This window comes from Acartia tonsa, chromosome 4 (assembly GCF_053477335.1).
Source record: "Acartia tonsa isolate MP-2025a chromosome 4, ASM5347733v1, whole genome shotgun sequence".
Taxonomy (NCBI): Eukaryota; Metazoa; Arthropoda; class Copepoda; order Calanoida; family Acartiidae; genus Acartia; species Acartia tonsa.
This window is the reverse complement of record NC_137263.1, coordinates 57,966,493-57,991,682: the sequence shown is the minus strand read 5'-3', so window position 1 is coordinate 57,991,682 and position 25,190 is coordinate 57,966,493. Positions and strand designations below refer to the sequence as shown.

At 31.3% G+C, this 25,190-nt stretch overlaps 3 protein-coding genes and 2 long non-coding RNA genes across 6 annotated transcripts; all 5 read right to left on the bottom strand.

The window, feature by feature from the left end:
• Positions 1–3,448: 3,448 nt before the first annotated feature.
• On the bottom strand, positions 3,449–8,256 carry LOC145318401 (uncharacterized). 2 transcript variants are annotated; one of them, XM_080159693.1, is made up of 4 exons: positions 8,159–8,256; positions 6,967–7,201; positions 4,692–4,725; positions 3,449–4,607 (listed from the first exon to the last, which is right to left on the bottom strand). In XM_080159693.1, exons 2-4 carry the CDS (start codon positions 7,174–7,176, stop codon positions 3,487–3,489), a joined length of 1,365 nt encoding a protein of 454 aa, XP_080015819.1. In that variant the 5' UTR covers positions 7,177–7,201; positions 8,159–8,256; the 3' UTR covers positions 3,449–3,486. The 2 variants fall into 2 exon arrangements, with proteins under 2 accessions (XP_080015819.1, XP_080015818.1); XM_080159692.1 differs by lacking the exons at positions 6,967–7,201; positions 8,159–8,256 and adding an exon at positions 5,378–5,450 and having other exon boundaries at positions 3,449–4,793.
• Positions 8,257–10,296: 2,040 nt separating this feature from the next.
• LOC145318399 (uncharacterized) lies at positions 10,297–12,455 on the bottom strand. Its single transcript, XM_080159691.1, has 2 exons — positions 12,396–12,455; positions 10,297–11,303 (listed from the first exon to the last, which is right to left on the bottom strand). Exon 2 carries the CDS (start codon positions 11,300–11,302, stop codon positions 10,376–10,378), a length of 927 nt encoding a protein of 308 aa, XP_080015817.1. The 5' UTR covers position 11,303; positions 12,396–12,455; the 3' UTR covers positions 10,297–10,375.
• A 152-nt stretch (positions 12,456–12,607) lies between these two features.
• Positions 12,608–14,505, bottom strand: LOC145317932 (uncharacterized). Its single transcript, XM_080159217.1, has 2 exons — positions 14,435–14,505; positions 12,608–13,631 (listed from the first exon to the last, which is right to left on the bottom strand). Exon 2 carries the CDS (start codon positions 13,604–13,606, stop codon positions 12,998–13,000), a length of 609 nt encoding a protein of 202 aa, XP_080015343.1. The 5' UTR covers positions 13,607–13,631; positions 14,435–14,505; the 3' UTR covers positions 12,608–12,997.
• On the bottom strand, positions 14,503–17,715 carry LOC145317934 (uncharacterized). Its single transcript, XR_013879164.1, has 2 exons — positions 17,641–17,715; positions 14,503–16,654 (listed from the first exon to the last, which is right to left on the bottom strand). It is a non-coding gene; the product is annotated as an uncharacterized LOC145317934 (long non-coding RNA).
• Positions 17,713–19,643, bottom strand: LOC145317933 (uncharacterized). Its single transcript, XR_013879163.1, has 2 exons — positions 19,564–19,643; positions 17,713–18,722 (listed from the first exon to the last, which is right to left on the bottom strand). It is a non-coding gene; the product is annotated as an uncharacterized LOC145317933 (long non-coding RNA).
• Between the last annotated feature and the right edge of the window lie 5,547 nt (positions 19,644–25,190).

Genomic DNA, 25,190 nt, shown 5'->3' with positions numbered 1-25,190 from the left:
AAATTGTTTTGTAAGCATCTGTCCATGTTCTCTGAGAGGTAGAATTTTAGTTTCTCTGTGAAGGTGAACAATTGGCGTTATTTGCATACAACCTGTTATTACTCTTAGTGCTTGATTTTGAACAACCTGTAATTTAGACCAGCAAGTTTCTGAAATAATGGGACTCCAGACAGGTATGGCGTATTCTAGAGTGCTTCTGGCCAAAGCTTTATATGTCATAGAAAGTGTTTCTTTACTTTGGCCCCAGTTATTTCCAGCGACACATTTCATCAGATTGATTTTAGATTTTGCCGTGTTGATTGTGTTGTTGACATGTGGTGTGAAAGTGTGCATGGTGTCAAAAGTTACCCCTAGAAGTTTAGGATTTCGTTCAAGTTTGACTAAGGTGTTGTTAACTATGACTTGTGGATGGATGTTGAATTCCTTTGTGTCAGGGGTGAACAGAGTAACAGTTGATTTTTCAGCTGATAAAATCAGGTCTCTTTCTTTCAGATATTCAGCGACAATTTTGGCATATGAGTTGATTTTTTCACTCATTTCTGCTATGTTTGTGCCTGAGGTGTAGATTGAAATGTCGTCGGCATATTGAACCACATAAACCCCTGAAGGAGGTTTAGGGAGTTTAGAAAGGTAGAAATTAAAAAGAACAGGTGAAGTGACAGCTCCTTGTGGGACTCCTGTTCGTACATTTTTAAATCTGGATGTTGAGTTGCGGAAATGTACCTGTGCTTGTCTTCCTTTCAAGTAGCAACAAAACCATCTCTTAATTGAGGGTGGCAGAGTAGACTGGTTCAATTCTGAAAGAAGTTTATCGAGGTTAACCATGTCAAATGCTTTAGAGAGGTCCAACTGTAATAAAACTGTCCTGTCAGGTGGTCTTTTTTGACTAAAACCATCTGAAACTTGAGCGTTAAATTCATTCAGGGCAGTAACAGTTGAATGTAATTGTCTGAAACCATGTTGAAAATCTGGAATCGGTAGGTTCTCCTGCAGGGTTGGTAAGATAAGTCTTTCCAGGATTTTGATGGCTGGGCATAACAGAGAGACTGGACGGTAAGAGTTTGAATCTCCTTTGTCTTTTCCAGGTTTCAATAGTGGTACGACGAATGATTGTTTCCAGATATCAGGGATTTTGCTACAGCTGACAGAGATGTTGAAAATGTTGGTGAGGAATTCAATTCCTTTCTGTCCAAGGTGTTTGATGTGTAGATTAGAGATCCCATCTGGGCCTACGGCTTTAGAGGCTTTGCATTTCTTTATGGCTTCTCTTGTTTGTTCAGGGGTAAAAGAGATAGAGTCATCTAAGGTATTCTTTTTGATATCTTTGGTTACTTTTCTGGAGTTTTTGGAACTCTTGTGGTGAACGACAGATGTAAATTGTTTCACAAATCCTGTGGCAATGTCCTTCCCAAGAGAAAGGTATTTACCTTTAAATCTGATAGCCTGGTTTGGATTGGCAATGTCTTTGTTACTCAGATTTTTTATCAGTTTGAATAGTTTAGATGAACATTTTTTGTCTATATTGTTGACTGTTTCCTTCCACTTTTCTTTTCTGAAGTTGTTGATTTCAGAATTTATTTCTTGATTTAGTTGTTGAATTTCAGGAGAGGAAGGGTTACTATCTCTTAATTCGTCACGTTTGGTAATTTTATCCATGGCTGAGGTAGGAATTTCCGGAATAGTGTCCTTGATTCTTCCTGCAGGGATGGATGCTTTAGCAGCTTTATTGATAATGCGTCTAAAGGTTTTTTCAGCATCAAAGATGTTTGTTGGAGCTGGTTCTTTTGAGAATTTTTCTTCAGTTATGGATGTAAATTTTTCCCAATCAGCTTTTTTGAAATTCACATATGTTCTTTTGATAGATTTGGATATTTTCAGAGATGTTGAGATGGTTATAATTATGGGAAGGTGGTCTGACCCAAGACTTTTCTTTACTTCCCATTTTATGTTGGGGAGAAGGGAAAGTGAGGCCAGGGAGACATCTGGGGAGGTAGGTTGTCCATTGGTTGGCAGCCTGGTAGGATGATCCTCGTTTAGAACTGCTAGGTTGGAAGGACTGATCTCATCTGATAGAATGGATCCTCTAGGATCTTGAATGCTGGAATGCCAAAGGTTGTCGTGTGCATTAATATCACCAAGAACTAGAGAGTCTCTAGATACGAGGAAGGGGGTGAGAGAGGGGGTATAATCTGCGGGGCAGCTCGTCACAGGTGGTATATATAAATTATTGATGTTGATGTTGCCAACTCTAAATGATTGGATGTCGAGGAAGAGCTTTTACGCAGTGCATCCAACAGTTCACCACCACCAGAGCTGCAAAGTCTTCCACTTACCCCTCCGCTCGGAGGACACCAGAACCCAAGGCAGGGATGATAACATCCATTAGTAGCACCGGATAAAAATTATGAGAGGACAACAGGCAAAGTGAATTATCAAGCAAATATTCAGTAATCAAAGAATAGGAGAGGAAGAAAACTTATGACTTATAACATCCACGAAACTTTAACTTTCATAAAATATACTTTTGAGTTTTTGTTGCATGACTGACGGACCAACAGACAAAGTAAGTTGTACACTGGATACTCTTTGGAAAAGGTTATCTTCACACAAAAAAATTGGTGGACAAAGAGGTAATTTTTTCTGCTTATTTTCAATAAAGGTATGTGTTCATAACTTCAAAACAGGAGCAGAAAGCTGTAATTTGGCTTAGCGGCAGCTGTTTCAATGGAGTATAATTTGGAACTGTGAATTAATGGGTTAACATTTCCGTTGCCGCTGAAAACCACAAGATCCCGCAATTTTGTTTGCTTTTTTCGCCAGTAAAATAAAAGTTGTAATTCTAATTATAATGTTTTAATATGAAGAAAGCAAATGAAAATTTTTCGAAGTAAAACACAGTTAGTGAAATATGTAAGTATAAAATACGGAAATATTTAAACTACGCCAATAGATTGTAGGGGCTCTGAATTCGAAATGGGAGGGAAGAAACTTAAATCCTAAAACAATTTAGCCAAAAACCATCCAAGGGCCTAAACCAAGTAGATAACTCAAATGGTTCACTGATTAGCAAGATTATAACAATCAAACTAATTATTACTTTTCTGTAATCTGAACATATTTTTTCGTGGAATAACTAATGAAAGAAATTATTTTACCTGATTTTTTCTAAGTTATTGGTTTCACTGAATAATACAAGAATTCTACTTTTTCAGTTCATTTTTTATCTGAAAAATAAAAAGTATAATGTAAGACACAATTTAAGTTGAATATAATGTTCCTCATTCAGTAGGAGAAGAATCAAAATTGTAAAATAACAAGTTTGATTCTAGTTAGAATTTGAACAAGTAAAAAGTAAGCTACAAGAACTTTAACGAAATAAAGAGATAAAAAATACAACAAAAATTATTACACATATGATATCATAAAATAAGAATATTTGTCATAAACATTAAATCCACTAATATTTTAATATTATCATTTAGTTTATCATATTTCAATCTTGTGTTCAACAATGTCAATAGTGTTGACTATATCCTCATCAGAATTCTGTTCACAAGATAGAGAATCTTTATCCTGACTTTCTTCTTTAATTTCCTGTTTTATATTATCTTCAACATTCTCAGCCTCCATGTTGATAAAAAGAGGATCCTCATCAAGAGTTTCTTCTTCTTTTATCTCTAGTTTGATTTCAGCTTCACCACAATCAACAAAACTGGTAGAAGTAGAAGATGGAACTGTATTCTTAGAAGATTCGAACGTTTTGAGATGTCCAGCTGATTTTTTATGTCTTGATAGGTCTGAACAGGAGTTAAAAAATTTCTGGCATAATTCACAAGAGTATGGCTTTTCTCCTGTATGGCTCCTTTTATGTTCAGTTAATCGACTTGTTTGTGAGAAAGTCTTTCCACATGTATCACAGGAGTATGGCTTTTCTCCTGTATGAATCCTCTTATGAACAGTTAATTCAGCATTTGTACGGAAAGCTTTTTCACATGTGTCACAAGAGTATGGCTTCTCTCCTGTATGGATCCTCATATGACCTACCAAATGATGTTGTAGTGTAAATGCTTTATCACACGTATCACATTTAAATGGCTTCTCAACTGAATGGATTCTTTTGTGATGACATAATCCAGCACTGTTTGAAAACGCCATTTCACATGTATCACAAGAATATGGCTTCTCTCCTGTATGGATCCTCTTATGAACAGTTAACTGACCATTTGTTGTAAAAGCCTTATCACAAGTATCACAAGAGTAAGGCTTCTCTCCTGTATGGATCCTCCTATGGAGAGTTAAATCCTTATTTGTATTGAAAGCTTTATCACATTTATCACAAGAATATGGCTTCTCTCCTGTATGGATCCTCTTATGAACAGTTAACTGGCCATTTGTTGTAAAAGCCTTAACACATGTATCACAAGAGTAAGGCTTCTCTCCTGTATGGATCCTCTTATGGAGAGTTAAATCCTTATTTGTATTGAAAGCTTTATCACATGTATCACAAGAGTATGGTTTCTCTCCTGTGTGAATCCTCTTATGATTAGTTAATTGGCTTTGTCGTGAAAAAGCCTTTTCACATGTATTACATTTGAATGGTTTCTCGCCTGTATGGACCCTGTTATGTCTTTTCAGATCACTAATTGTATAGAAATTTTTTTCACATGTATTACATGAGTATGGCTTCTCACCTGTATGAATTCTTATGTGTACTGTCAAATTACTCTTAGTAGAGAATTCCTTGCAGCAGATATGACACTTGTTCATGATTGATTCTTAATTGTTTTTTACACCTGAAATTAATAATATTTGACATTATTCCTGAGTAGAAAAGAAAATAATAATTCTTTGCCTTTATTGCTTTATCTTTGCTTTACTGTGCTTAAAAGGGGGGGGGGGGTATCTGGAAAGCATAAGCAACGCCCCCGCCCCCCCCTCCAATTTTTAGAAAACAAGTGGCAAACATTTGGTTCTGAGTATTTGTTTTTCTTTATTACTTAACTACTAAAATATACCCATGGTGTACTAGCCCTGTGGTCCTACTCTTATGCTAATATAACCTAGCCTAATCTGAACTAAATAAAACACAAACATACAAAAGATTACCCCCCTCATAGAAGAGTGGGTTCTAAGCTAGACTAGGCACTTTAATGAAAACTATTCTTATTTCAAATGAAAAAAAAGAATCGAATATTTTTCCAGTAGCCTTATCCCATTAAAGGTTCTTACTACACCCAACAAAAATAAAATAAATCTATACCTAGACTTATATGAAGATTCATTAAAGAGAACTCAGTCATTTTTCAGTGATAAGCAAAGTGTCTTTATATGGACAGACAAACATTTACTTACTTTGATTTGCTCAATTAAAACTTACCTACGTTTTCTTATCTGTTTCTATTATATTCAGTTTCACAATTTTGTGCCTTAATTCATTTTATATTCAGTCTGAAAATAAATATAAAAATTATTTTATAAGTAACAGAATTCTAAAAAGAAAATCTAAAATAAGAAAATGAGAAATAATTAAAAATTTAAAGAAGGTAAATAAACATTTTCCGAGAGGACAGAAACAATTTTTAAACAGTGTTTACACGATTTAGTTGAAATATAATTATTTTTTACAATTTTACATCAAAGTCAAACTTAGGTAATGGTATATTAGATATGTAATCGTACAGGGTAGACCCACAGGGTTGGGCCAACGCAGATTTATGTTTAAACAATAAAGCAAATAATGTATATATATAAGATAGTGTCTATATACACATTTTTACTAGGGAAAGCAATCTGTAAAATTTTTGTACTGGATTCGGATTCCTACAAGAATCCGTCAAAAATGGCGGATTCTCACGGATGTCGGATTCTTATTTTTGGCGGATTCCGGATTCGGATTCCGGATTCTAGCAATATTTTAAAAGGCTTTTTTTTATAAAATTAAAAAATTTAAGTGCTACATATGTCCTAAAAATTAATGTTCTTGGTGTTATCTACATATAATTCACTTCCGAGAATCAAACCAGATTTTAAAAGATATTATATCACCTCTAAAACCTCTACCAGTACTGACTGTACTAAAAGAGGTGTACTAATCTCTACTATCCTTGTACATTAACCTATTTCGTAACTTATTTTTATATTATTTTATAATAACTGTATTAACGATAGTAAAAATTTTGAAATACATACATACATACTTTCATTTCATTGTTATCCGTTATCTGATGAAAAAAAATCATAAGGTACAAAAAGTGATAAGTTTTGATTTGCAAAATAGAAAAAAAATATTTTTAAATAAATAATCTTAATTAAGCAGCAATAGTAGAAAAATAATATATACAGATTTTATAAAAATAAAGTCAATGTGGGGAGGTGGTGGGGGGGGGTTGGTTGGTTTAGCACTTACACTGACTTCATGATTATTAGGTATTAATGTTAGAAAATATAACCTAAAGAGAGTTTTATCCAAAATAACATAAAGTCTAACACTAATATCAAGCCTAATAATCACAGAGTAAGCAAAATTGCCAAACTCCCCCCCCCCCCCCTTCAATATCTACATTAAAAATAATATAATATTTACAAAATAAGAAAACCAATTGTTCATCATGTTTCAATTTTATGTTCTACGATATCAATACAATCTGTATCTTCAATTTCTTCTCCTTCAAATTCCTGTTTTATAGTTTCTTCAATATTCTCAGCCTCCATATTGATAGTGAGAGGATCCTCATCAAGAGTTTCTTCTTCTTTTATCTCTAGTTTAATATTAGCTTCACAACAATCAACAAAACTTGTAGAAGCAGAATGTGGAACTGTATACTTAGTAGATTCTAACTTGTTGAAATGTTCAGCTGATTTATTATGTCTTTTTAGCTTTGAATTATCATTATAAGATTTTTGACATAAAACACAAGAGTATGGCTTCTCTCCTGTATGGATCCTTTTATGGACAGTCAAATGAACTTTTTGTGAGAATGACTTATTACATGTATCACAAGAGTATGGCTTCTCTCCTGTATGGATCCTCTTATGACCAGTTAAATGACCTTGGTTAGAGAAAGCCTTTTCACATGTATCACATTTGAATGGCTTCTCACCTGAATGGATTCTCATATGAATTGCTAAATGGCTCTTGTAAGAGAATTCTTTGCAGCAGATATGACACTTGTTCATGATGGATTATTAATTGTTCTTGCACCTAAAATAAATTACATTTAATGCAATTTTTGTGAAGAAATGGAAATAATAATTTCAAGCCTTCATATTTTTAATAATCATTTTAATACTGATTTTAGTATAACAGCTAGTATATAATTAGGTTTGTTCGTGCGGCTGTCACCAAGTAGGTAAAAGTATTCCAAATGTATGTATGAAAATTCTCTCCTTACATCCATATCTTATTTAGTATAGCTACTCTATATGTAGGGTGTGTTCGTCACTATGTAGGTAAATGTATTCCAGGTGTACTATATAAAACCTCTCCTCTTACATCAATATCTTATTTAGTATAGCTACTCTATATGTGGGGTGTGTCTTTCACTATGTGGGTTAAAGTATTCCAGATGTACTCTATGAAACTCTCTCCTTACACCCATATCTTATTTAGTATAGCTACTCTATATGTAGGGTGTGTCTGTCACTAAGTAGATAAAATATTCCATATGTACTCTATGAAAATTCTACTCTTACATCTAATTCTTATCCCACTTTATCTTCAATTCACTTACATGTACATGTCTTATTACTCGATATATTTTTGATGTTTTATTCAAAGTCCATCTTCAGCTTTTCTTTAAAATACATACTATAGAAAACATCCATTCCATCTGTTTAAATAATAATTTGATTAAAGAAAACTAATTTACTTTTATGACAGACAGATATACATATATTCCACAACTTTAATATTGATTCTAAATATTCTGCTACATAATATTTGTAATGTAGAAAACTAACTTACTTTACTTTCAATTTCTATCTTTAGCTTTTATTTAAAATATATAGTAGAGAAAAAAATCACCCAAAACCACCATTTAAAAAAAATAATATTTTTATAACAAAACACTAATTCACTTCTTTTACGGACAGACAGACATCCTTTATCTTAATCCAATATTAGGATTCTGCTACATAATATTTGTATTAGAAAACTTACTTCACTTAGCTAAACTCAAATATCTCGTTTATTTCCCTTCTTTGTGTTTCTCTTTCTTTTTATTAAATTAGAGTCTCAATTCATTTTATATTCAGTCTGAAAAAAATATAATAATGATTTTTCATGTAACACAATTTTAATTATGAAAAAAATTTAATATGTGAAAATGAGAAATATATTGGATAACAAAAATTAAAGAATGTATACAACACATTTTGGCATTCAAGAGAAGGACAGAAACAAATATATAAACAGAAACAGTATCTACACAATTTAGTTAAAATATAATTAGTTTTTACATTTTTATATCAATACATATTCATCAAACATAGGTTAGGGTAAATTGGGTATGTAATTGTACTGTACAAGGTAGTTCTGTAAGGTTAGGGCAATGCAGATTTATGGTTTAACAATAAAGCAAACAAAATATATATGATACTAGGTACTTATTTACATATTTTTACAAATAGCACTCATTTTTTCCAAGAATTGTGATTTTTTCTTTAGTTTTGTTTTTGGATAAGTAATTTACACATTACATCAAATCTTAAATACAAAAATAAATATATAATAAAGCTAAAAGACATTTACAGCAAATTCACAATTTAGGTTCAAACATTTGTATTTTTATCTACTTAAACGAATTCTTCACTCTCAATTCATTCTTTCTCTCATTCATTTCCTCTTTTATAATTACTTCCACACTCTCAGGCTCAATCTTTATAGATATAGGATCCTCTTCAAGAGTTTCTTCTTCTTTTATCTCAAGTTTTATATCAGCTTCACTACAATCAACAAAACTGGTAGAAGCAGAAGGCGTGACTATATTCCAACTTGATTTATGGTTTAAATCATTTGGTTGTAATATCTTTTCACATGTTATACAAGTGTATATCTTCTTTCCTGTTTGACTTCTATGCTTGACAATTAACGTAATAGTTGTACGAAAACCTTTTTTACATGTATAACAAGAGTATGGCTTCACCCATGTGTGGGTCCTCTTATGTTGAGTTAACTTACCCTTTGAACGGAAAGCTTTTTCACATGTATCACAAGAGTATGGTTTTTCACCTGTATGGATTCTTTTGTGATTTGTTAAGGAACTATTGACTGAAAATGCCTTTACAAAAAATCACATTTGAATGGCTTCTCACCTGAATGTGGCACGATTTCTATCTAGGCAGTAGTGGCAGCGACTGCCACAGGTTCGCTTCCAACACAAAGTTGTTTACCACCATAGGTTTGATTCTCTACAGATGACTAAATCAAAAATAACTCCATGGCTTGAAATGACACAACACTTCTAAAAATATCTAGATATAGCACATCATGTTAAATATTGAGTAAATTGTTGAAAACGTAATTTATAGTAATTTAAAGGTGCATAAAATTGGGAAAGTTCCACAAAATGCATTTCAATTTAAATATGGTGATAGAATTTTGATATCATAAAAAATTTGTAAAAGAGTTAAAAATCAACATGGAAGTGCGAATATAACTGAATCACCATGCAAAGTTTGAAATAAATAGGACAATTCTAACATGTATAAATCAACAAAAACAGCTATCCATTATGGATGGATTGACTCTAATTACAAAAAAGATTCGCTTTTAAAATAATTACCCCAGAGAAATGGTCACTACATAAAAATGAATTAGTGTTAGGTTTCCACTCTGGTCCTCTATTCACAGCTTCTATCCACCTGTATGTGTAATTTGCAGGAAGGCTATGTAATATACCATCTCCTGTAGTCTTTCTACATCCAAAGACTGTACATTTTCGAAGCCTGGGCATTGTCTGAAATTATTGTTAAACGAAAGTTAAAATGCCTGTTGTGAATCTACATCTTTACATTCACAATACTTTTCTCTACTTAATAACCTATGTCCTCACTCTAATGCCTATCCTAATAACAACGAAGTGTCCAAATATCTGTTTTTATTTGTGATATTTTTATTATTCCATGTAACCAAATTTCATTTTTGTGTTCTGAAAATATTAAAAATAATCAAGAAAAAAATGATATATAAAAAAAACACAAGAATTACAGGTTTTCACAGAGAGATAAATTTAAAATCCTTATTTAATCAATTTAAAATGTGAAAAAAAATTCTGGTTTATAAAAATAACTCAGTAGGTAAGTAATATTTTGTCTTTTTATAGACATCAATTAAATATACTGAAAATTGATCTTTCTTAATTTTATGTTCCACAATTTAAATACTATTAATATAATTAGCATCATGATTCTGTTCACAAGAAAGAAAATCTTTATCCTGACTTTCTTCTGCTTCTATTTCCTGTTTTATAGTTTCTTCTACATTCTCAGCCTCCATGTTGATAGACAGAGGATCCTCATCAAGAGTTTCTTCTTCTTTTATTTCTAGTTTTACATTAGCTTCACCACAATCAACAAAACTGGTAGAAGCAGATGGTGAAACTGTATTCTTAGAAGATTCTAACTTCTTGAGATGTCCTACTGATTTGTTATGCTGTGATAATTCTGAACTGGAGTAATAAGATTTCTGACATAAATCACAGGAGTATGGCCTTTCTCCTGTATGGATCCTCATATGTACTTTTAACTCATTATTTCTACAAAAAGATTTTTTACATGTATCACAAGAGTATGGCTTCTCTCCTGTATGGTTCATCTTGTGGAAAGTTAACTCTCTTTTTCTAAGAAAAGCTTTATCACATGTGTCACATTTGAATGGCTTCTCTCCTGTATGAATCCTATTATGGACAGTTAACTCACCTTGTTGCTTGAAAGCCTTTTCACATATATCACAAGAATATGGCTTCTCTCCTGTATGAATTCTTTTATGTATAACTAAGCTACCATTTGTAAGAAAACTTTTATTACATGTTTCACAAGAGTAAGGCTTCTCACCTGTGTGAATTCTTTTATGTAGAGTTAGCTGACCATTTGTACAGAAAGATTTTTTACAAGTATCACAAGAGTAAGGCTTCTCTCCTGTATGGATCCTCTTATGGACAATTAATTTACTTTTATGTTTAAAAGTTTTATCACATAAGTCACATTTGTTGGAATGAACTTTGAAATGGCTTGTTAGATATTCCTTGGAAGAGAAATAAGAGTAACAGATATGACACTTGTTCATTATGGACTGTTCTTGCATCCTAAAATAAAATACTGGTATTATCCTCTTAGGAAATTTTTCTCAAAATTTGACAATTTTTATACCACCACTTTTTTTCTCTATTTCTTATTTGCAGTGATATGGACCCACCTGCTTATCGATTATGTGTATTGTGCAATTTTCACAACTGGAAGAAATACAATGTGAATCTCTGGTGAGAAAGAGGGGGTATTAATACTTTTTGCTATAAAGTTATGTTACCTAAGACTATAAAATTTGTAGTGAAGTTACTTTTATGGGTTTACAATTTACAACTGTGAAGAAATGGAGACTGAACCAACAATTGCTCCTACTTTTTATTTCTGCTTATTCTCACCAAATTTGAATTTAAAAGTTGAAAGAACACCCTAACAAGAATTAGCGACAATATCTGAAATGTCCTGCATACAGAATCTGAAGTTACAACCAAAAATGTGTAATTTATGATATCAGAAAAATGATATTAAAGATAAGTTAAATTTATACCGTGTAATTTTTAGTACTACATATACAAAGCAATAAATAAAACACAATTATTAATTCATTATAAAAAAAATAATTAAATTTGATATTATTTCTATATTATGTTAAACCAGATAATTATTAAGAGCTGATTTCAAGAATCGTTATTTTTTTAAAGAAACCCTTTTTTGTAATTTTCTTAATTTCAATTATATTTGTTTCATTTTATCTTTGTTCAAAAGCCTTAAACTCATTTAATCAAAGAAATAATTTTATTTTCAGATAATTTACCATTTTTAATATAGGATGTTAAATTTGTAAAGTCAAATAAATACAATTCTGTTATAAATATAATTGCAAGGATTGCATACCAAAAGTAGCTTTTATATCGAACAATCACTACTCGTTAAAGTGAAATTATTTCATTGGCCTGTGCATATAAGTTTTAGCCGCCACAAATGTTGTTTTTATAATTAAACAAGAAAACATATATGTGGGGGTCACCGAATTAAAGTTAAAATACGTTTCGTGAATCTACCACTTTGTGTCCTTAATATATCTTTAATCTCTACTTAATAACCTATGGCCTCACTTCAATGCCTAACTTAATAACAACGAAGTGTCCAAATACCTGTTTTTAAATGTGATGTTTCTATTATTCCATGTAACCAAATTTCATTTTCGTGTTCTGAAAATATAAAAAATAATCAAGAAATAAAAAAGTATATGTACATAAAACAAACAAGAAATACAGATTTACACAGAGAGATAACTTTAAAATTCTTATATAATCAATTTAAAAATATGTAAGAAAATAAATAGAGAGAAAAAATATTTCAGGGGTGTATATTCTTCATGGGATCCCCTGCTCAGGGGGGGGGGGAAATAAAAAAAAAGTGGTTGGAGGGAAAAAAAATGTAAAAATTAAGAAAACTGAAAACATTCTTTCCATTTCGCCCCCCTCCTTGGTTAAAAAAAACTAAAAAAATGTGTGGTAGGAGGGATAAAAAAAATAAAATATAGAGTTCTTTAAATATTTTTCTATTTTCCCCCCTACTTTTTAAGAAAAATCTAGGGGGGGAAAAAATAAAAAAATTTGTAGCAGGGGAAAAAATAAATCTTGTGCAGAATATACACCCCTGAAGTATTTTTAATGTAAAAAATCAAAAAAAATTTAGTACTTAAGAATACATTGTCTTTTTATATACAACAATTTAATTTACTTTAATAGAGTTAATTATATTCAATCTTGTGTTCAACAATGTTAATACTATTTATATAATCTTCATCAGGATTCTGTTCACAAGAAAGAGAATCTTTATCCATTTCTTCTTCTATTTCCTTTTTTATAGTTTCTTCAACATTCTCAGCCTCCATGTTGATTGAGAGAGGATCCTCATCAAGAGTTTCTTCTTCTTTTATCTCTAGTTTGATATTAGCTTCACCACAATCAACAAAACTGGTAGAAGCAGAAGTTGGAACTGTATTCTTAGTAGATTTTAACTTCTTGAGATGTCCAGCGGATTTGTTATGTGTTGTCAGGTTTGAACTAGAGTTATAAGATTTCTGGCATAATTCACAAGAGTATGGCTTCTCACCTGTATGAATCCTCTTATGACGAGTTAAATTACCATTTGTACGGAAAGCTTTTTTACATGTATCACAAAAGTATAACTTCTCTAGCATATGGATTCTCTTATGGACAGTTAATTTACATTGCTGTAAGAAAGTCTTTTCACATGTATCACAGGAGAATGGCTTCTCGCCTGTATGAATTCCCATATGTCTTGTTAAAACGCTCTTGTGGGAGAATTGCTTGTGGCAAATATCACACGACAACATGATGAATTTTTAATTGTTCTTGCACCTGGAATAAATATTATTCAATCAAAATGTACCTAGATAATAAAATAAAAATTTGTTGTCATATTGTCAATAACTTTTAGCTGAAACCCATGGACGTCCGCAGCGGGCGGTGGGGAGGTAAAGGGGTGATCCCCCCACCCCCGCTTCAAAAGTTTTTACCCCCTCTCACAAATAAAGAAAGCTTTGACGTTCTTTGCTGTACCAAAAAACAAAATTAAATAGGGTAGGTTATTTGAATTATTTATTGGTTAACAAAGTCTTTTTTTAATGACAGACAAAAATCCTTCCTCTATAATATTAGAACATTTTAAGGTTATATTTCTTTTTGATTCACCACCAATATAGAGTTGCTACACTTTCACCCTTTTCTAAAGTTTTGTAGAGTATTTATGTTAACTTTGAAAAAAATTTTTATCTATAGTTTTTTTTAATAAGAAATACACATATTTAGTGAATATTATCGTTCTACTGCTATTTTTAAGCCTTAAAACTCACACCTTTACGGTTTTTTTAGCGCAACCTACTCCTCCCTTAATGAAATCAACACGTACATCCACTCCCCCCCCCCCCCCTCTTTACCGGAAATCTTAACACTAGAATTTCAGAGATTCTACAACATAATATTTGTAATATATGATGATTCATTTTTTAACCCTGCAGGTATTAAATACACAATTATAATATAATTATCTGCGTAACTGAAAATTAAACCACATGAACTGCTCGATAACTTAGCCAGCTAGAATAATAGGTGACCAAAATTATTTGATAGTTTTTATTTCATAATATAGTAAACTGACTTACTTTACTTAGTTAAAATAACTCGTTTTCTGTTTTTATAATCTAAGATTTTCAATTCATTTTATATTCAGTCTGAAAATAAAAAAATATAATTTAACACAATTATAATCATGAGAAAAAAATGAGAAATATATTGGATAACAAAAATGAAAGAAGTTTTACAATGTAATATCAATTAGTATTCCTCAAACTTAGGTTAGGATATTTTAAACAATAAAGCAAACAAAATATATAAGATACTACCTATTTACAAATTTTGACAAATAACATTTTTTCAAAGAATTATGAATTAAATAATTTTTGGAAAAGTGATATTATTTGCACATCAATCAAATCTTAAAAACAAACATAATTAAACACTTGTTTTAAGACATTCACAACAAATTCGCAATTTAGGTTCATTCATTTATAAAGCATTTTATCTACTTAAACAAATTCTTCACTCTCAATTCCTTCTTCTTCCTTTATTTCCTCTTTTATAATTACTTCCACATTCTCAGCCTTCATGTTGATAGAGAGAGGATCCTCATCAAGAGTTTTTTCTTCTTTTATCTCTAGTTTAATATTAGCTTCACCACAATCAAAGAAACTAGTTGAAACAGAAGGTGGAACTGTATTTTTAGTAGATTCTTTTTTCTTAAAATGTCCAGCTGATTTATTATGTATAGCGGCTTCGCCCCTAGCCTCTAGGGGCTTTGCCCAAGAGGTGATAAAAAAAAATTATTGCGAGAGACCATAAAGGACCATGGAAACTCCTTCAAAAAAAAAAAAAAAAAAAAAAAAAAAAAAAATGGGGGGGGATTTTTTGGTTTTTGGGGGGGTTGGGGGTGTCCCACCCCCCGAGAAAATAGCTTAAAACCACCACAGGACCAATAGGTAGATACCCTGAAGAGTAGAATCCGATCGGTTCAGTGGTTACCGAGATCTTAAGGGACAGACAGACAGACGGACGGACAGACGGTCAGACGGACAGACGGACAGACAGACATTGTTCTACTTTGTATTATAGACTAGCGGCTTCGCCCCTAGCCTCTAGGGGCTTTGCCCCAAGAGATGGTAAAAAAAGTGTAAGGTGAAATTTGTAAAAAAAAATATTCCACAAAGGAAATCTTCCACATAGGATTTCTTACAAAAAAAAAACAAAAAAAAAATGGGGGGGATTTTTTTTGTTTTTGGGGGGGTTGGGGGTGTCCCACCCCCAAGAAAATAGCTTAAAACCACCACAGGACCAATAGGTATATACCCTGAAGAGTAGAATCCAATCGGTTCAGTGGTTACCGAGATCTTAAGGGACAGACAGACAGACAGACGGACAGACGGACAGACATCAAGCTACTTTGTATTATAGACTAGCGGCTTCGCCCCTAGCCTCTAGGGGCTTTGCCCCAAGAGGTGATTAAAAAAATTAAGGCGAAATTCGTTAAAGGACCAAGGAAATCTTCTACAAAACCTAAAGAACCTAGGAAATCTTCTACAAAACCTAAAGAACCTAGGAAATCTTCTGCAAAACCTAAAGAACCTAGGAAATCTTCTGCAAAACCTAAAGAACCTAGGAAATCTTCTACAAAACCTAAAAGAAATCTTCAGCAAAAAAAAAAAAAAAAAAATGGGGGGGGGATTTTCTTGTTTTTGGGGGGGTTGGGGGTGTCCCACCCCCCAAGAAAATAGCTTAAAACCACCACAGGACCAATAGAAATATACCCTGAAGAGTAGAATCCAATCGGTTCAGTGGTTACCGAGATCTTAAGGGACAGACAGACGGACAGACGGACAGACGGACAGACATCAAGCTACTTTGTATTATAGATTGTCAATTGTGTTCTAGTTTTATAAGATTTCTGGCAGAATTCACAAGAGTATGGCTTCTCTCCTGTATGAATCCTCTTGTGGACTTTTAACTCACTACTAGAACGGAAAGCTTTGTCACATGTATCACAAGAGTAAGGCTTCTCTCCTGTATGGATCCTCTTATGGGCAGTTAATACAATTTGTTGTGAGAAAGCCTTTTCACATAAATCACATTTGAAAGGCTTATCACCTGTATGAATCCTCTTATGACTTACCAAATGTTGTTGTAGTGTAAATACTTTTTCACAAAAAACACATTTAAATGGTTTCTCACCTGTATGAATTCTCATATGTCTTGTTAAATTGCCCTTGCTAGATAATTTCTTGGGGCAGATATGACAATTGTTCATGGTGAATTCTTAATTGTTCTTGCACCTGGAATAAATTGATATTTAATGTAATACTTCTGTATAATTGAAAATCATGAGTCATGCAGGGTGGACCAAAATTCCAGTAGAAGTGAGAAAAAAATAATTATGTGTCCATAGCATGGTCAACGAAATATTCTAATAATGAAATTAAAAATTTAAAATGACTTTATTGACAGCAACAAATCAATTTTCTCTTTGCTTGAATTTTGATTCTTAGTATTCATTCTTTTTAATTCAATAAAACGCACTAATAACTTGCTTATTTTTTAACATATTGAACGAAATAAAGAGTGACTGACTTGTAATAAATAATTTAATTGAATCTTATTGTTATCACAGATATAGGTTCAGACATTGTTACCCTATATGTATTTAACAGTACAGCCACATTTTTAGAGATGTAAAAATGCCTTAAATCTGTTATACATTTTTATAGAAAATATGAACCTATTATTACTTTTTTCATTTCCTTCTGGTTGTTTCCATTTACCGGAAAAAGCAGTTTTTTTTCAGTCCACCCTGTTATGTTTGGAGTAACCTTACATCTGTCACTATGAGAAAGAACTATCTCTTTATATATGTTTCTTATCTAATATAGTTAATCTATTTGTAGGGTGTATCCGTTACTTCGTAGGTAAAAGTATTCCAGATGTACTATATGAAAACTCTCCTCTTATAACATCTAATTCTTACCCAACTCTCTCCTCTATCCTCTTACATGTACATGATTATAGTATTATTACCCGATCTACTTTTAATGTTTTATTCAATTCCTATCTTTAGCTTTAATTTGAAATACATACTATAGAAAAAACCATCCCAAAACCAAAATGTTTTCTTTAAATAATAATTCACTATTCAAAAAAAATAAAATTAATATTAAAATAAACTAATTCACTTTTATTACAGACAGACAGACATCTACAACTTTAATATAAATATTCTGCTGCATAATATTTGTTAGGTATATAGAAAAGAAAATTACTTTACTTTGCTAAACTCAAATTACTCGTGTTTTCTTTCTTTTTATAATCTTAGAGTCTCAATTCATTTTATATTCAGTCTGAAAATAAATATGATAATAATTATACATGTAACACAATTCTAAATCAAGAACAAAATGAGAAATAAATTGGATAATAAAAATTAAAGAAGTTATTAAAGATTTGGTGTTCAAGAGAAGGACAGAAAAAAATTACATTTTTTTATCAATTAGTATTCCTTAAACTTAGGTTATAGTAAATTGGTTGTGTACAAGGTAGCGCTGTAAGGTTAGGACGACACAGGTTCATGTTTAAACAATAAAGCAAACAAAATATATGACAAACTACCTATTTACACATTTTTAAAATTTATACAAATAACATTTTCCTCAAATAATTATGTTTTTTTCTTTGAAATTGTTTTTGGAAAAGTAATATCATTTACACATTTTTAAAATCTTAAATACAAACATAAACATACAAGCTAAAAGACATTTATAACAAATTCGAAAACTAGGTTCATTCATTTATCAAACATTTTTATGTTTATCTACTTAAACAAATTCTTCCTCTTCTATAATTACTTCCACACTTTCAGCCTCTATCTTTATAAAGATAAGATCTTCATCAAGAGTTTCTTCTACTTCCTTCTCTAGTTTGATGTTAGCTTCACCACAAAAACTGTTAGATGTAGAAAGTGGAACTAAATCCTTAGTAGATTCTAACTTATTTAGATGTCCAGCAGATTTAAGGTGTCTTGTCAAGTTCGATCTATCATTAAAAGATTTCTTGCATAATTCACAGGAGTATGGTTTCTCTCCTGTATGAATCCTCCTATGTTCAGCTAATACACTTTGTTTTGAGAAAGCCTTATTACATGTATCACAAGAGTATGGCTTTTCTCCTGTATGGATCATCTTATGACCAGTTAAATGTCCATTCGTACGGAAAGCTTTTTCGCATATATCACAAGAATATGGTTTTTCTCCTGTATGGATCCTCATGTGCAATGTTAAATTACCCTTTGTAGAGAATTCCTTGTAGCAGATATGACACTTGTTCATGATGGATTTTTATTTGTTCTTGCACCTGAGATAAACATTTATTTTAGGCAATTCTTGAGTTGAAGGAATATAATAAATCTTTATTATTGTATCTTTGAATGATCAATCAAATTAATTCTTACTTTGCACTCTGAAACTCCCATCTACTTTTTTAAAAAACTAGCGGCTTCGCCCCTAGCCTCTAGGGGCTTTGCCCCAAGAGGTGATAAAAAAAAATTATGGCGAAAATCGTAAAGGACCATGGAAATCTCCTTCAAAAAAAAAAAAAAAAAAAAAAAATGGGGGGGGATTTTTTGGTTTTTGGGTGGGTTGGGGGTGTCCCAACCCCCAAGAAAATAGCATAAAACCACCACAGGACCAATAGGTAGATACCCTGAAGAGTAGAATCCGATTGGTTCAGTGGTTACCGAGATCTTAAGGGACAGACAGACAGACGGACAGACAGACAGACGGACAGACGGACAGACAGACATCGTTCTACTTTGTATTATAGATTACGAGATATTGAGTTTTTTTCTTGAATCATGCTACCCTGTACCCAATATAACCTAGCCTAACCCAAAGTAAAACACAAACACATAAAAACATCCACACAATAAAGAAGAAGGGGGGGGGGTTCTGATCTCAATTTGACACTTCATGGAAACCTTTCTTTTCTTAAATAAAAAGAATAAAAATCGTATATTTTCTTGTGGCCTTTTACCATTAAAGATCCATACTACACTCCAATTAAAAGTAAAAAATATATATATAGACTTATATTAAGATTCATTAAAAGATAACTGAATTATTCTCAGTGGTTAGCAAAGGCTTTTATATGGACAGACAGACATTTACTTACTTCAATTTGCTAAGATAAAACTTACTTCAGTTTTCTTTTTCCTTTTATGTTTCTATTAAATTCAGTTTTATGGTCTTAAGCCTCAATACATTTTATATTCAGTCTGAAAATAAATATAAAAATTACTTTATAAGTAACAGAATTCTAAAAAGAAGATCTAAAATAAGAAAATGAGAAATAATTAAAAATTTAAAGAAGATAAATATACATTTGCAGAGAGGACAGAAAAATTTTTTAAACAGTATCTACACGATTTAGTTGAAATATAATTAATTTTTACAATTTAAATCAAAGTCAAACTTAGGTGAGGGTATATTGGATATGTACATGGTAGCCCCACAAGGCTGGGGCAACGCAGATTTATGCTTAAACAATAAACAATAAAGCAAACAAAGTAATATATAAAATTTACAAAGTTTTTTTTTCGATGAATTATGATTTTAATTAACTTTAAATTTGTTTTTGGAGAAGTAATATTATACAGCATGACCCTCAAAAAAGTATTTTTAAGCATCTGCAGCCCTTATTTCTCAATGAATTATTAAAAAATGCATATGTCCTTGTTCTCTATAGTATTCCACGTAAGTAGATATAAAAATATTTTTTTTACCTCCATTAACACCGGAGATTTTTAGTGCTAAAGTTTTGAAAAAGTGACTGAGGAAAAAGTAACTTTTAACATGAAACGACTTTTTTAGCAAAATTAAGCTAGAAATCCTTTTATTTTTGTTACTAGCAGAAACTTTATACAAAAATGAAATAAAAAATTTAGTTTTTTAGTAAAAAGCATTTTTTTACACATATTTTTTGAGTCTTTTTAGTTTAATGATATTTTGAAAAACTTACTTATTAGGCAAAATTGTTTAAGATTAAAAAACCAAATAAATCTCTATGAATATAGCAGGAAAATTGTTTTTGTTTCACAATCCTAACTTTAATAACAAAAAAGTTATAAAGAAAATAAAAATAAACATAATGATTTTTTAGTCTAAAAAGCTTAATTTACCCCCTATTAAATAATTGAGATGTCAGAAAAGTAGGCGGAGCAACTGTCATAATTAATCCTTTTCTATAAATAAGGGTTAATAAATAACCTAAAATTTGCAAATAATCAATTCATTCAGTAGTATTTTTTGCCATTAAAAATTTATATTTTTTGGTGGAATAAAAAAGAAATAATTAGTTACTTGTTTTTCTTTGTGTCTCATTATTCAGTTGCCAGAAAAACATAATATAACCATCCAAAAAATAAGAGAAACAAAAAAAAATTCTTTTTCTCAGTCACTTTTTCAAAACTTTAGCTCTAAAAATCTCCGGTGTTAATGGAGGTAAAAAAAATATTTTTATATCTACTTACGTGGAATACTATGGAGAACAAGGACATATGCATTTTTTAATAATTCATTGAGAAATAAGGGCTGCAGATGCTTAAAAACACTTTTTGAGGGTCATGCTGTATACACATTTTTCAAATCTTAAATAAAAACATAATTAAGCACTTGTTAAAAGACATTTACAACAAATTCACAAACTTGGTTCATTAATTTATCAAACATTTTTATTTTTATCTAATTAAACAAATTCTTTACTCTCAATTCCTTCTTTCTCTTTTATAATTACTTCCACACTCTCAGCCTCTATGTTGATACACCCAGGATCCTCATCAGGAGTTTCTTCTTTTTTTATCTCAAGTTTTACATCAGCTTCAACACAATCAACAAAACTGGTAGAAGCAGAAGGTGGAACTGTTAATTCTAAATTAAGAAGATGTCCAGCTGATTTTTTATGTTGTGTCAGTTCTAAGTTTGAGTAATAAGATTTCTGGCATAAATCACATGAGTATGGCTTATCACCTGTGTAAATTCTTTTATGGACAGTTAACTCACTATTTGTATGGAAAGCTTTTTAACATGTATTACATTGGAAAGGCCTTTCTCCTGTATGGATCCTTTCATGTAAAGTAAATGTACTTGGTCGTGTGAAAGCTTTTTCACACAAATAACATTTGAATGGCTTATCGCCTGTATGAATTCTCATGTGCATTGTTAAATCACTGCTTTTTGTAAATGCTTTTTCACATAATTTACATTTAAATGATGTCCTTTATGTATTCTCATATGTATTTTTAAATAACTCTTTTGAGAGAATTACTTGCAGCAGATATGACAATTGTTCATGGTGGAATAACTCTTGCACCTGGAATAATATTAACTCTCAATAAAAACAATTTATGTAAAAAGAAAATATACCCCAGATGAGAGTCTAGGGTATTTCAAGAACTTTTCAATATTATGACTTTGTAGAAAAAGTATCAAAACTCTACTCCTTATATCCATATCTTATTTATATATGGTCACATGTTCGTCACAATGTACAATGTACAAGTATAGTATTTTGATAATACATAACCAATTTCAAACACTTACTCAAATTTATCACTGTACTTGTTATAAACTAACTTACCTACTTTTTTCTGAACTCAAAATTGAAGATTTTTTCCTCCTTATGTTTCAATTGACTTTAGCTTTGCAATCTTGAGTCTAATTTCATTTTATATTCTGTCTGAAAAACAATATTATTATTAAGATGTGTATTTGAGGCTTGTGACTCAAGGGACTGACTGGAAGATTTCTTCCTGGCTCATGCATGCATCAGCTGCATCTACATACCCTTGGTTGGTTAATGAGTACCAATGAGGGGGGGGGGGTAATTCGTATTTGGGGGGGGGTAAAATTCGCTTGGGGGGGGGGGGTAATTACCCCCCCTGAAGTCTGTTAGGGGGGGTAAATTTAGTTTACCCCCCCCAAAATTTATCCCCAGGGTAAAATTTTTTGGGGGGGTAATTTAAATTTTATTAAATATTTAGTATTAAAAATGTGCGCGAAGCGCGCAAAAATTTTTTATATTAAGGATTTTTTATTTTGGGGGGGGTATTTACCCCCCCCTAAAATAAAAATTGTTTAGGGGGGGTAAATACCCCCTCCTAAATGGTTGGGGGTGCCTACGGCATCCCTAGGGTAGGAGTAAATTTTAAATGGGGGGGGGGGGGGGGTAAAATGAAAAAAATTTTGGGGGTGCCTACAAAATCGTTTGGGGGGGATAATCGCCCCATTACCCCCCCCCCCTTGGACGTCTATGTTTCCCCCTTACCATTACGTACTGACAGCCATAGTGAATTATAGAGAAGCTAAAAAGTTATATCAACATATCCTACCCTTTTTAAACTGTTTTTAACCTATTTTTAAAACATATATCAAAAATATACTATGACACCAGTAGAATTAAACTGCAGAGCCTAAATTTGAATTAAGTCCCCAATAAACTTTTTTGAGGGGATTTAAAAATTAATTTTACTGTTGCTGTGGTCTTTTTTGATCAGAGCAAAAGGTCTTTTTTTATTTGGGTAAAATTCGTAGCTTTTAGAGTGTTTTGCTTCATATAAATAGTATTCTGGTATAGAGTAAAATTAGGCCTTTTGATTTCATCTAAATTAATTCATTAAAAACTTAATTCTTTACAATATATCAATGAATTAACTTTATCGTGCTTGTTTTCCATCACTTATTTAAAACACAAAAAATTGGCTGTAAAGGGTTAAATAGTGAAAGATGACAACAAACGTTTACGCAATACAACAAATTTTTTTTTGTCACATATACAAATATGATAAAATATAAGATTATTCAAACTTATTTTTTTAAATATTTTTAAAAAGCATGTATCTTTTATGTGTATAGTTTTCATTCTTTTCATTTTAATTAAATAAAAATTATTTAACTACATTGGAAATAAGTCACTTTGTGAAAACACTCTTTTTTGAATTGAAAAAAACTGAAATGAAACAAGACTTTTAATTGGTTCAGACTTCAGAATAATATGTTTTATTTTAATGTTAAATTTCCTCTATATAAATTATTGTTTTAGAAAAAAATTATTTGCATCGAACAGAGTAGAGTTTTTATTATTGTATTGATATAATCTTAATCACATCAAATTGTTCTGTAAGAAACAATTTAACCCCAAACTAAAAAATGCTTTTGCTTCCATCAAAATGATCACAGCAACATATAAAATTGATTTTTAAATCCCCCCAAAAAAGTTTATTGGGGACTTAATTCAAATTTGGGCTCTGCAGTCTGATTCTACTGGTGTCATAGTATATTTTTGATATATGATAAAAAAATAGGTTAAAAACAGTTTAAATGGCACTTTAAAACTCTGTTAATTTTTCATTAAGTGGTGTTTCCAAGTAAGGGCGGTGCGTGAAGCGCACCTAAAAATATTTACTCCCCCTTTGAACTAAAATCAATTAAAGACAACAAGAGTGGCGTATTTTATCAAGTTAGGAATATAGAGTGTAGTTAGTTTTAAGGGTTTTTAATGAAAATTGCCATAAAAAAAACATGTCTTTTTGTAAGGGTATGTACACAAAAAAAAATGATAAACTTATCCTGAAAATAATATGACATCATATATATAGTTATTCATTTAAACAAGGCTTAGATAAATATCAACGCTATTTCTTTTTTATGTAAAATAATTTTTTGATTAAATATTTGTTGTTTACAAACATTTTTATAGAAATAAAAACAAAATATACAATGTGATAAAAAGCAGAAACCATTTGGAAGGGCGCGAAGCGCAAATTTGTTTCTTCAAATATGCAGGGAGGGAGGGGTTTTTTGGCTATTTATTACACTAGTCCCCAATATTTCATATGAAATTTTCTTATTCGTTGGCTCAACAACTTTGGGGACTTTAATGGAATTTTGATTGGTTGGTTAATTAAGTCGAGTTTCCATACATTTCATCCACTAATTGTAATCTATATAAGGGGTAATTTTGTGTATCATCATTGGAGATGTACAAAATTTCTTTGGTAAAAAGTTTATATTATACAAAATAAAATACTTCCTATTACTTGGTTTGTTATGTTCAGTGAAAAAAGATTATAACCTAATTTCTACACTAATTAAATATTTGGTAAGGTTAAATGAATAGTAACTGTCTGTTTGGCGCGAAGCGCCAAAATTTTTTTTTGTTGAGTATTTCTTGATCTTTTTTTTTGGAAACTGGGATAGTTTTGATTTTTGTAGGGTAGGGGGCAAAAAGGGGCATTTTTGTTGACCAGGGGGGGGCAAAATGGGGCATTTTTCAACTTTTAGGGGGGGGGGGCAGGGGGGGCGGTGGCTAGGGGGGGTCAGGAGGGGGCGTTTTGGTCGCTAGGGGGGGGGTATGCCCCAAATGCCCCCTTCGGTTCGCACGCCACTGCTAGTGTCTAAAAGTTTTAATATATAAAATAATATTAACCAAAATGATAAAATTTTCACAAAGAATGAAAAAAATATTTTTGATGTTAAAAAAAAATCTAAAATTAGATTTTTCTTCCTGATATATGTGTCTAACCATAAATTATGATTTATTAGTTATAGAAAATAGACATTACATTTTCTATATATAGCTGTTAAGTTATCTTAATTGTTTTGAAAAATGCAATGTTTATTTACATTGTACGAATGCCGCACTCACTATTTATTACAAAATGTCGTCTTTCAAAAATCGTTTGGTCAAAATATTCTAGAACATATTTTCCCCAGAAAAATAATTTATTTTTTGATAAAAATTTCATATTTTATGCAGACAAATCAATTT

Coding starts and splice junctions, on each gene's coding strand:
- LOC145318401 (XM_080159693.1), bottom strand. CDS start 7,176: ATGAACAAGTGTCATATCTGCTGCAAAGAATTCTCTTACAAGAGCCAT. Junction 4,726..6,966: donor ATAAGTCATTCTCACAAAAA/GTTCATTTGACT, acceptor TTCTCTACTAAG/AGTAATTTGACAGTACACAT. Junction 4,608..4,691: donor ACACATAAGAATTCATACAG/GTGAGAAGCCAT, acceptor GGGTCCATACAG/GCGAGAAACCATTCAAATGT.
- LOC145318399 (XM_080159691.1), bottom strand. CDS start 11,302: ATGCAAGAACAGTCCATAATGAACAAGTGTCATATCTGTTACTCTTAT.
- LOC145317932 (XM_080159217.1), bottom strand. CDS start 13,606: ATGTTGTCGTGTGATATTTGCCACAAGCAATTCTCCCACAAGAGCGTT.